The sequence below is a fragment of the Papaver somniferum genome, chromosome 2, assembly GCF_003573695.1.
Source record: "Papaver somniferum cultivar HN1 chromosome 2, ASM357369v1, whole genome shotgun sequence".
In the NCBI taxonomy this organism is placed as follows: domain Eukaryota; kingdom Viridiplantae; phylum Streptophyta; class Magnoliopsida; order Ranunculales; family Papaveraceae; genus Papaver; species Papaver somniferum.
Window position 1 is genome coordinate 31,055,393 of NC_039359.1, and position 11,544 is coordinate 31,066,936.

At 35.4% G+C, this 11,544-nt stretch overlaps 3 protein-coding genes across 3 annotated transcripts; 1 reads left to right on the forward strand and 2 right to left on the reverse strand.

The window, feature by feature from the left end:
• Positions 1-386: 386 nt before the first annotated feature.
• Positions 387-2,180, reverse strand: LOC113347269. Its single transcript, XM_026590891.1, has 3 exons — positions 1,959-2,180; positions 1,492-1,668; positions 387-895 (listed from the first exon to the last, which is right to left on the reverse strand). Exons 2-3 carry the CDS (start codon positions 1,603-1,605, stop codon positions 443-445), a joined length of 567 nt encoding a protein of 188 aa, XP_026446676.1. The 5' UTR covers positions 1,606-1,668; positions 1,959-2,180; the 3' UTR covers positions 387-442.
• A 280-nt stretch (positions 2,181-2,460) lies between these two features.
• LOC113350808 (S-protein homolog 5-like) lies at positions 2,461-2,904 on the forward strand. Its single transcript, XM_026594925.1, has one exon. It carries the CDS (start codon positions 2,461-2,463, stop codon positions 2,902-2,904), a length of 444 nt encoding a protein of 147 aa, XP_026450710.1.
• Positions 2,905-2,960: 56 nt separating this feature from the next.
• LOC113347268 (2-C-methyl-D-erythritol 4-phosphate cytidylyltransferase, chloroplastic-like) lies at positions 2,961-7,869 on the reverse strand. The gene is made up of 11 exons (XM_026590890.1): positions 7,570-7,869; positions 7,340-7,473; positions 7,144-7,199; positions 6,480-6,559; positions 6,168-6,250; positions 5,524-5,601; positions 5,164-5,232; positions 4,154-4,222; positions 4,026-4,072; positions 3,644-3,734; positions 2,961-3,196 (listed from the first exon to the last, which is right to left on the reverse strand). The coding sequence occupies exons 1-11, from the start codon at positions 7,718-7,720 to the stop codon at positions 3,137-3,139; spliced, it is 918 nt and encodes a 305-aa protein (XP_026446675.1). The 5' UTR covers positions 7,721-7,869; the 3' UTR covers positions 2,961-3,136.
• Between the last annotated feature and the right edge of the window lie 3,675 nt (positions 7,870-11,544).

The window sequence follows — 11,544 nt, forward strand, 5'->3', positions numbered from 1 at the left end:
AAAAATGGCTGCAAGTCCTTTTGGCCGTCTAATTGATTTCTACATATTATGTATGCAGTTGAGAATGTTATGAGACAGTGCTAGTCATGATTAGACATTAGAAATTTACTTCCATAGGCATTCTAGGCCTAGAGACAACCAAAAAAGAACCAAGGAATCAGGATTGCACTATAGACAGAGCAGTAGACAGATCAGAGAACCCTGCTACAAAAATAAGTAGTACGGAGTACATTTAGGAGTCAGAAATTCTGCCGGCTTATGGTGTTACCGACAGACTCAAATTTCTTCCCTGGGACATTTGTTGTATACGTATACTTGTATACTGTTTGCCAATGAGAGTCCAGTTCCACCACACTCACGGTATATTTATTTTATAAGATAAAGAGTATAGAACTGGAACTAATATATATGATGACCCTATCCCATTAGAATGACTACTCTTTCAATCGAGATACACTTTAACATCAATTCCACTATCTATGAGAGACTGAACTACTGCCCTAATCTTCCCCTCAAACTTATCACGCTCCCTCGGAGTATAACAAGCAGTGTAAACATCGGCTTCTCTTGCCCGATCAGCTAAGATTTTACCAACAGCTATGCACGCGGGTATGTCTGACCTAGAGTTAAGAACGGCTTTGATGTCTTTAGAATTTGTGCCAGCAACTGCTACCTGCTTACAGGTCACTCTGTGTGTCAGAGATGCTGAAACAAACCGCTTGGAAATGAGGACATCCAGCGTAAATGGTTCCATGTATGCTACTGTCCGCTGCTTGAACGAAAGTTGCTTGTGTGGGTTCCTTGATTTCTTATCCTTCTGGTAAGTGTATGGACGACTATTATCATCGTCTTGGAAATCCTCCACCCCAAAGAAGCTTCTTGGAGCATAATTAACCTGTAAAAATACACCACAAATCAAGAAAAGATAGCCAACCATATGCTTGTTACATGACAACTATATAGACAGTTAAAATCTGTTAGTACTATTTGTTCCAGTAAAATATCCTTAGTCGACAAGACTCTCCGTGAGCCTGGAGATCCTAAAAATTCCCTTTATTACCAAGTATGGGAAAGCAATGCTCCAATGTATTATGGATGGATTAAAAGATTGAGCAAAACAAAATGTGATATGGTTCATTTTATGGAGCATAGTCACCGACAGCAGAAATGCAAATTCTATCAATGAGCTCCCTGGAATGCATGATTATGGAGCGGCACTATGGCAGAATTCGTCATTAACAGTGCCTAAAATACTATCAACAGTTCTTTTTACGAGATTGACAAGAAACTTGGTTACCAGGCGCAGATAACATAATCCGAAAATCTGAAAAATGGCTCTCAGCAGACAAAGAGTGATCAACTTTTTATTCGTTTTCCAAGATGTGTTTCTATATTGTATTAATTAGGTGGTATCCAGTGGTGCCTAAAATGGGTTGGAACTTAAGAGATTCACAAACTTATGGAAAATTATCTGATATAAAGTATGCATACCTGTCCACTGTGAATGCTCTGAGTTAAGGCATACCAAATTGGCCTACTTTTGTTCCTTTGAAATTCACAAACCCCTTTGTTGCTCCATGCATTTTGGAATACCCGCTTAAACATATTTTGTGAAACCAACACTTATGTCAACCTGGAAAGATACTTCAACCAGATATAGCTATACACCTGAAACAAGACATTAGAAAATAAGTTTAGAAATTGAATAGAAAAAAAAAAAAAAAAATCTCAAGACTGCAAAAGCAATTCATATCATTTTTGCAAGGAATGATTAATAGTTCAGCCAATTTCCTCAAGTGTAACTCATTCAGCCATTTTATCGAACACATTGGATACAAAATCTCAGCACTAACAAAATCTCTAAATCACATAACAAAAGAGTGAATTGTAAGCAATCATAATGATTAGCAGACATCTAACATAAAATGATACGTTAAGAATGAAAGAATAAATGACACCTTTGAATTCTTTTTATTCTGAAACCATCGGTTTCCTACATTGAACAGCCATTCGTTTTATTCATAACTACAACACATGAATTTAGCCTCAACGACAAGAATTCATCACTGATATCTCCAGAGGCCAGAAACCTAAACTTAGTATAACAGAAAGTAAGCGATTTGAATTAGAAAAATGGGAGACGGAGAAGAAAATGAGCATAAACCCTAATATGTTTTTTTTTTGACGAATTTTTGAACTAAAACGCAAGTACAAATGGGAGATTTTATTCGTCTTATGCTACGACTCGTTTCAAAATCGTGAATCGCGATACGATTCGTTTTTGTTGACTCGCGAATCGAGAAATCCACACACGTGCTAGCAAAATTGGCATGATTCAACAACTGATGAATTGTCCGTTAAATCATACAATTCGCGGTTTAAAGGTGAGCGAAGAAGTATAAAATGAACCAGGAAATTTAAAGAGAATTAGCTAGTAAACCAAGAAATTTAGAAATTACTATGGGCAGCGGCAACAGCAATTTCAAGTTCATATTTCTCTTCGTTTTTATGGCAGTGAGCAGTGTTGGTGTAACTTTAGTGAATGGTATAATTTTCGATACCATCACTGTTTTTGTTCAGAATGACTTGGAGAACAATCAACCATTAACTGTTCATTGCCAATCGAGAGACGACGATCTTGGTGAGCATGAGCTCGCTCATCGTCAAGATATTCATTGGTCTTTTCATATAGATGTATTCCAGTGGACAAGATTTTGGTGTTCAATGCAGTGGAGTAACAGTACTGGACAAATTGTACAAGGAACTTATGATATCTATTTTGTTAGAAGAGATTGGAGATTATGTGGGGATAATTGCTACTGGAGTATCCGTGAATCCGGCTGGTATTTATACCACAAGGATGGGGAAGGGCTTTATTTTATGTATAAATGGCCATCCAATTAATCATCCAAGAAGCAAATTTCCAAGTGCAACGAATTAGGTGTTCTTCAACTCAAAAGTTAGTCATGTAAAAAGTGGCGAATTGAATTTCATAGATTCTGATTTGATTTCAAAAGTTTATGTGTCGTCACTACTACATAGTAGTCAATACCATACTGTGGCATATGGCTGCGCATTCAGTTGTCCGTAAAATCTGGGGTTAAAGTGTTAAACTAGCAAAGAAATAATTAGCCCACTAAGCTTTCTTCACACTCAATATTCTCTCAGCAAGTAACAGATCATCAGGAGTTGTAACCTGCATAGATGCAACCAAAAGATTTTATTAATGTTCATTTCAAAGTGCAAATTTCACAACACAGTACTTTGGTCCTTCTAATGGAATTTGATTTTGTTCACCACCTTGTAATGTCGTTTAGGAAACTAAAAAGCCACATTTGGATGCAGCAATTTGTCAAAACTACACTTCAAAGAAGATGATTTTTTTAAAAGCTATTCTACAAACAAAAGATTCAAGCTTACTGCAACACCACATTGCCCTGTCCATTAGGGTTTGATCATCTTTTCACCTGCTGGCATATAGGCTAAGACGGTGTCCCTAAGGCTTTCAACTTCGTAATCATGTGGTTTAATTTTGACGAAGGTTCCAAACATTGAAATCTGTTCTAAAGCTCTAGATAGATGTTGGGTTAAAAAAACTCAGAACTATTTGTTATACTTTAACAAGAAAGTGGTTTTGGCTAACCTTAATGTTGGTGTAAGACCCTTCAGTGATGTACACGGGATGATTAAGGTGCTCCACAATAGAGACGTCATCAGTGACTTCAAGCCTTTTCCTGCAATGTCAGTTATGGAACATAGTCCCATATAAAAAAAATGTCAAATAATTTCTCAGATAGTCCTCACCATGTACTAAAAATGATTCAAGTCAAAACGAAGAAGAGGAACTAGCTCCTTTTATGGAATTTTGAGACAAAAGGGATTACTAATATTAAATAATTGTGATAAGTTTGTTATCATGAAGTCTGTTTCTCGGCGGATGGCTGCTGTTACTTATATAATAAACTCACTGGAACTATTGATTGCATAAAATAGTGTTTACTGGAAAGTTTTAGTTTATTACGTACTCATTTACTAGCTCGAAACCTCTTCTAAGTAACTCGGGCTTCATAACCTGCAACGAGACCCACCTTTTATATGTCAAGAATATCTAGCAAGAACATACCGAGCGGGAAAATATATGCGTCCAGGTTACCTGGGGGGTCTGCATTTCCCAAAGCGTCTTCCTGTCCAGTGTTTTAACAACAAAGGATGCATTATTTGCCTGCATATACAACAAGAAACATAGACCGATCTCATCATTATATATAGTACAGGAAGAAGCCCAACTAGTTGCGCCAGTTACAGACTTACAATAGAGGTTCATAAACCTAAAGAATTACAATTAAGATGTGGTTAGTTATAATGCTTCATATGCTGATCTTGAATCAGTTGTTACCCCTTGAAGGGGAATGGTTACACCATTCAAGTACCCTTCTTAGCCTCGAAATATCCTACATAACTACTCCAATCTAAATCCACAATTTCCATCACTATTCTCTAATTTCTGCAAGGAACTCCTTTCTGCACGCTTTCTTGCCCAACAAAGCCTTGGTCGTCTAATCAAACATTTAATACCTCAACTCATAAGCAGATTTTATCTTACTCATTTTCTCCTAACCGGTTAACAAAAATATCTTAACTTCCTCCACATTTTTCTGTGACAGACTTTTCTAGTGACCCTGTACCAGTTTAAACCAATTTACGACAACTATAAAGAATAAACAGAAAATCTTCGTGGAGAGAGCAAAAAGGATATACTCAAACACTTTTTGGCTATATATTTGAAAGCTACATGTTGTAGGTGTTGGACTAATAACAAATTGCACGGAAGTATAAAGGCTTGAATAGGAAAAAAAAAGAAAGAAGAAGTATCCATAACACAATCGAAGAAGTGCATATATTCATCTGTGACTGAAAAATCAATAAGAAGCATCGTCTTGTTGAATGATCATTCAGGTTATGGAAAAGCTGGTATGAAGAAACATAACTAAGTGGGATCATATTAGAAAGTAATAACCATTATAAGATTGCGTAACATGTGGGGTCAATGTATCGACTACTTCAAGAAAGAAATAAAGATGTTGCTATTATCACATAAATCACTAAGTTGGGATGTCACTTTTTCGATCATTTGTAATTCGAAGAAACTCGTTAGATACGTACCTCTTTGATTGTAGCTTTCACAGGAACACCAAGTACTGCTGCGCCATTCAACTGACCATCAATTAGAACCTAGCAGCAACAAAAGAAACTTAAAATACTGCTTTAAATGCGAAAATCATGTAGCATTTCTTTGTCATGCACTCAAGTAGGATACTCTATTTATATTTTTAACAATTAAATCATATAAATCGGCGTTTTTAGTTTTCAGAACATGGACATAGATGTGGGAGTTAAATTCCCACTTAAAGGAAATTCATTTGCACTAATAAACATTATCGATGTTCAAACAAACTATAAAACATGCTAGTTGCACTGTCCCGTAAAAGTAAACAAATGTTGTATATAACTCTCAGGTCCAACCTTTTTTATATCCTCAGCTAATACGAGAGGTCGCGCTGAGTCGTGAACGCATACGAGTTCTGAATTAACATCTATTGCCTGGAAAAGTAGAAAAATAGAATGTAATTGTGTGACTGCCTGACTGGGTTAAAGCTGACATGAACACAAAGTAATAATACAATCTTTTTTCTTACTCAAACATCTGAATTTGAAAGTATCAAATGCTGAACATTTCAGTGAACAGTTCAAATACGATCTAATGATCTATAAGAGTGTACCAGATAAATGCAAGGAACACTACGAGAATACGGTACCACAAACTCAAAACCATTTATCGGTCAAAGAACAAGTTGAGCAGTCATGTAGAGAACAGGTATATAGTGACACAGGATGTACTCCAGCACGAGGGAGTTAAAAAAAAACAACCAATCAACCAGTTGATGAGGACGTGTGGCAAACCTAAATGACATAGGCTGCCAACTCCTAAAGTTCTGATGATTAATAGGACAATTAAAGGATCAAAGATTCAAAATATATCAATAATCAGATGATTAATAACTTGAGCGCAGGAAAGACTGCTATAAAAACTTAAAACATATCACAGTTAAAGGATTGAGGAAGAGAAGAATCAATATTAATAACCTCACAACAGAATGAACATGCACCTGAAGTCCACTGAAGACAGAATCTTGTCTCTCCTTTCCAGGCAATGCAAATTTGAGGTCTACATGGATCTTTTCACGATTGTCTAAAATAAAGATAATTGACTTGTGATGTCCACTATAGCATAATATACATCAAATGGTCTGCCTGAAAGGAAAAATTAGAAGAAGAAAGAGGATATGCAAAAACTAACAATACCTAACAAAGGGAAACTAACTTCGAGCCATAAAATTGGCTATATACATTGGGAACCAAAATAATGAGAGTAAAACTGAGCTCAAAACTTATATGAAAACACAGAATTTTCTACAAACCTTCGAAGACATCCTTGTAAGACGGATCACAAACGACAATAATTTCCTTCACTTCAATCATGCATGAGAAAGTGTAGAAACTACAAATGAATGATAGGAATTAGAACTCGGGTTCTGAAGAACATAAGCAGAGACAAATACACAGAATAGGGTATCTGTTTCACAATCTGTAACACTCTACCAGCAACTTGGTTTTCATGTAATGCTTTCGAGCTCACAGAGTCACAATCCAGTTCCAGACATGATATACTATTGCACTATAACTATTCAAATGGTTGTGAAATCTTGTTATAAGTTAATTCCTGGAAAGTATAGGACTTACAGGTACGATGTATAAAATAGTTATAAGTTCAGAAATATGAACTATCTACTTAATCCACTTTATGATACCTCCTAGAGGGAAACCCTGTCAAGTGTCAAGCAACCAACTCTAAGAAGGAATGCAGTGGTGACAATAGGCTAATTTCTCATATGCTCTATAATATAGAGTTCAATTGCAAATTACTTCCAGATCCAAGTATACTTATGGTGTACACTTTCAAACTCGCATGCCACCAACCTAGTCCACGAATAAAATATCTTCATAAATCAAACAGTAGATTAAAAACATGGAAGACTTGTAAAGATTTTTATACAAATGTATTATAAATTATGCATTCATTACCTATATAGCGCGATTGGTTGACCTAGGAGTGGAATATACTGCTTTGGCATGCTTGCCTACATACAAACACAGAGATAATTCATCTATATATACAAAATGTACCAATACCCAAAACATATAATGTATAATCAACCTCTGGAAGCTGATTTTAATACAGTGTATATAATAATAACTGAACAAGAAAGGAGAAACTTACACCCATTCTGGTGCCCTTTCCTCCAGCCAAAAGAAGCACAGAAACACTTCTCTCTTTGACAACCTCAGTTGTTGTTGAGGTTTTCTCAGAGCAAGTGATTCTCGTCTTTTTCCTATGCGATTCGGATTTGCGAACTGTGTAATAAGAGAGAAACATCAATCAGGTGAAAGAAAACGGGTGAAAGCAGAAAATGGGAAGATAAAGGAAGGGAGATAGAGGGGTGTAGTTGCCTGGAATTTGATGGTGAAATTTGAGAGAAGGCGATGAAGCAGTGGTAGAATAAGAAGCTTTTGAAGATAAAAATTTGGGGAAATTCTGGGGATACTTGATGAAGATGGATGAGGAAGATAATGAGGGAGAAATACCGACTCCATGCGCCATTGAATTCAATAGAAGGAAATTTCGGTATAGAGGACAAAGGAAAAAGTTCAATCCTTTTTTTCTAGTCTCTATTCAATCCACTTCCCAGAATCATTAAATTCGCGACAACAAATAATAACAAGAAAAGGTGAGTGAAGGGAGCCAAGAGGCAATCCAATCTGTGTTTGTCTATATTTTATCGGCGTACTGGGATGGCATAATGGAATCGGAGAAAATAAGATTCCCTAGTGTGAGTCAGATGTCTTTACCGGCACTCGGGTAATCCGGCGATAAAGTGAGTTAACTCAGTTTTTGAGTTGTTTTCAAATCCTTCACATTCATTTAGTTCTATGATACTTGGTTAAAGGAAAGGTCGTGCATTCAAGTGATTCATGAATCTTGGAATTCTTCTTCCACCGAAATTGCTTCCGAGTGCTTAGTTCAAAATCTCAGACAAGCAGAGAAAAATTTATTAGATTGGAAAAAGAATGTTTTTGATCTCCCTAATAAACAGATTAATAAACTACTAAAAGAGATTGAAAGACTTCAATCTGATAGCATAACTGTACATCAACAGAGAAAATTAAAAGAACTAGAAAACTTGTATGACACTCAAGAAACCATAGCCAAACAACAATCTAGAGATAATATCATCAAATTAGGAGAAAAGAACACGAAATACTTCCATCCTATAACCTTGAGAAGAAGAAAATGGAATACCAAAGAGAGCCTAGTAAATGACCAGAACACTGTTATAAAAGATATGAAAGAAATTGATATCATCTTAACCTCTTGTTTTAAGAATCTTTTTACTGAATCTACTTCTTCTAATACTATCTTCTCTAATATCACTACTAGAATTTCACTAATAGATAATGATAGAATTTTGGCTATCCCTACTATGGATGAAATTCATTTGGTTTTAAAAAACACGAAACCGAATAAATTGCCAGGACCGGACGGTTTCCCAGTTAGTTTTTTCTTGCACAACTGGAATGTAGTGGGAGCACAAGTGACAGATATAATTCAAAACTTCTTCAGAGATAAGAAAATGAACCCAGATTTAACTAAAACACATCTATTTCTTATCCCTAAGCTCAAGCACCCTAAGAATCCTAGTCAATTAAGACCTATTGGTCTTTGTAACACAATTTACAAAGTTATAGCGAAACTACTAGCTAATAGAACAAAACCTTCTATGCAAAAGATCATCTCACCCTTTCAATCAACTTTTCTTTCCTCTAGGCAAATTTCGAACAATATTATAGTAGCCCGTGAAATAATTCATTCTTTCAAAAAGAGAAAAGCAAGAACTGGAGGCTTGGGAATTAAAATAGATATGTCAAAGGCTTTTGATAGAGTTAAATGGAATTTCTTGCTAACTGCTCTTAAAACTTTTGGTTTTAATGGTGAGGTTTGTCAATTGATTGAACAATGTATCTCAACGATTTCTATTTCAGTCCTTCTTAATGGTAAACCTGGTGAAGCTTTTAACCCTTCTAGAGGCTTGCATCAGGGAGATCCCCTATCGCCTTACCTCTTTATTATCTGTATGGAAATCTTCTCTAGACTTCTTCTAGCTCAAGAACAAAATAAAACCTTACATGGAGTTAAAATCACACCTAAAAGTGAACCAATCTCACATCTTTTTTCGCTGACGATTGTTTACTCTTTGTTAAAGCCGGTCTGTTAGAGTGTAGAAAGTTACTATATACTATTGCAATCTTTAGTAAAGCTTCAAGGCAATTGATTAATTTTGAAAAATCCGGAGTGTTCTTTAGTAGGAAAGTATAACCAAAACATCAAAGGATGATGTCAAAAATGTCGAAGATTAAACACATAAACCTTAGAGACCCTTATTTAAGAGCCCCTTTTTTATGGAAAGATCAAAAATAAAAACCTTTACCCCAATTATGGAAAGAATGGAATCAAAGTCAAAAGGATGGAAAAGTTTGATATTGGCTCAACCCTGTAGAGCAGTTCTAAATAGAGCAGTTTTAGCTAGTATACCTACTTATCTTATGGGTTGCTTCTTTTACCAAAGAAAATAACAAATAAAATAGATGTTATTCAAAGAGATTTTTGGTGTGGGTAAGGATGCTGGGGGAAAAGGATATTACCCTAAGGCATGGCCATCCCTTTGTAAACAAATTCTTAAAGGAGGACTAGGTTTTAAGGATGCTAGAAAGTTCAACCTTGCTATGCTGACCAAGTTAGCATGGAGAATGGTAAAAGAACCAGATGCTCTATGGGTAAAAACTATGGGTACTAGGTACTTCAGAAACAAATCTCCTCTTAGAACTAAATGTTTTGCTAAAAGCTCTTGAACTTGGAAATGTATTAGACAAGGATTAAATTTGGTGCAAAAGTACAGTATTTGGGAAGTAGGAAATGGGCAGGATATTAACATTTAGAAGGATAATTGGATACCAGGATTACAAGGAACCTTACAACATTTTAATAATCCTAGTAACAACCACCTGATTAGAGTCTCAGATTTAATTAATATTGAAACTTGCTCTTGAAATTTGTCCTTACTTCCTTCGATTTTTCCTGTTGACATTGTGCACAAAAGTAGTCATGTATATATTTTCAAAGACCATAACCATGAGCTTAGAAAGGAAAAAATACACTGTGTTTAACAAACTCTGGTAAATTTACTGTCAAATCCATGTACGAGAAATTGAATGAAATCGGACAGGGCGTAACAAGTCTGTCCTTACCAGAATCTTTCTGGAAATCGCTATGGAAACTTGATATCTCTGAAAGAATTAAGCTTTTTCTTTGGAAATGTTTGCAAAATGCTCTGCCTACAAATGTTAAACTCTTTGGTAAAGTTAAAGATGTTAATCCATTTTGTACTATGTGTAAGACTAAAATAGAAACAACAGAGCATCTTCTTTTTCATTGCCCTTATCTCAATCTGTTTGGAATTCCTCTCCTAATCCTGTCAATCTTAATATAGATGTTTCAGATTCTATTCTTGACTGCTGTAAAAATGGATGTCTAATCCCAAGAATGATACATCTACTAAATTATTGCTTACCACGATGTGGTTTATATGGAAAGAAAGGTGTGATTGAACTTTTGAGAGCCAAACTAAGAATGCTAATACCTTAGCTATATAAATACAACGACACATAGACTTCTGGTTCTCAGGAAAACAAAAAACATCTAAGAGAAATTATGCTGGAAAGAAGAAACCAATTCCTATTTGGAAAGCTCCAAATAAGGATACTCTAAAGATCAATGTAGATGCTACTTGGATCTCTGATTTATTACCATCTAATTATGCTTTTATTTTGAGAAAGGATACAGGTGATAATGAAGGAGGAAAAGAAGAGCAAGCAACAAGTTCAGATCCACAAGAGGAAGAGGCTTTAGTTACCCTTCAAGCGGCAATTTGGGCTAAAGAAAAACAACTCCAAAATTTTCAGTACAGAAGGAGACTGTGAGAAAATCATCAACTACATAAATGACGAAAATGTAGACATTTCCTGGAAAGCTAAAGCTTGTATTATGGAAGCTAACATAATAGCTCAATCTTGTGACAACTTTTTGGGATTTTCTTTTATTCCTAGACTAGGTGACCAAGTAGCAGATACCTTGGCAAAACATGTTAGGTCTTTAAATTCAAGTCTTGAATGGGGATTTTGTCCTCCAATTTGTAGTAGAAACAAAATTCTAGTAGATAAATCTAATATTGGGAACTCTCAACATCCTATATTAGATGGCTCTACTTCTTTTGTAACGGCGAATCTTTTTGAGTTTAGATGTTTTATGCAATATCTTACTTACAAAAAAATAAAATCTATCGAGTTATCAATTGTTACTTCATCTTGGAT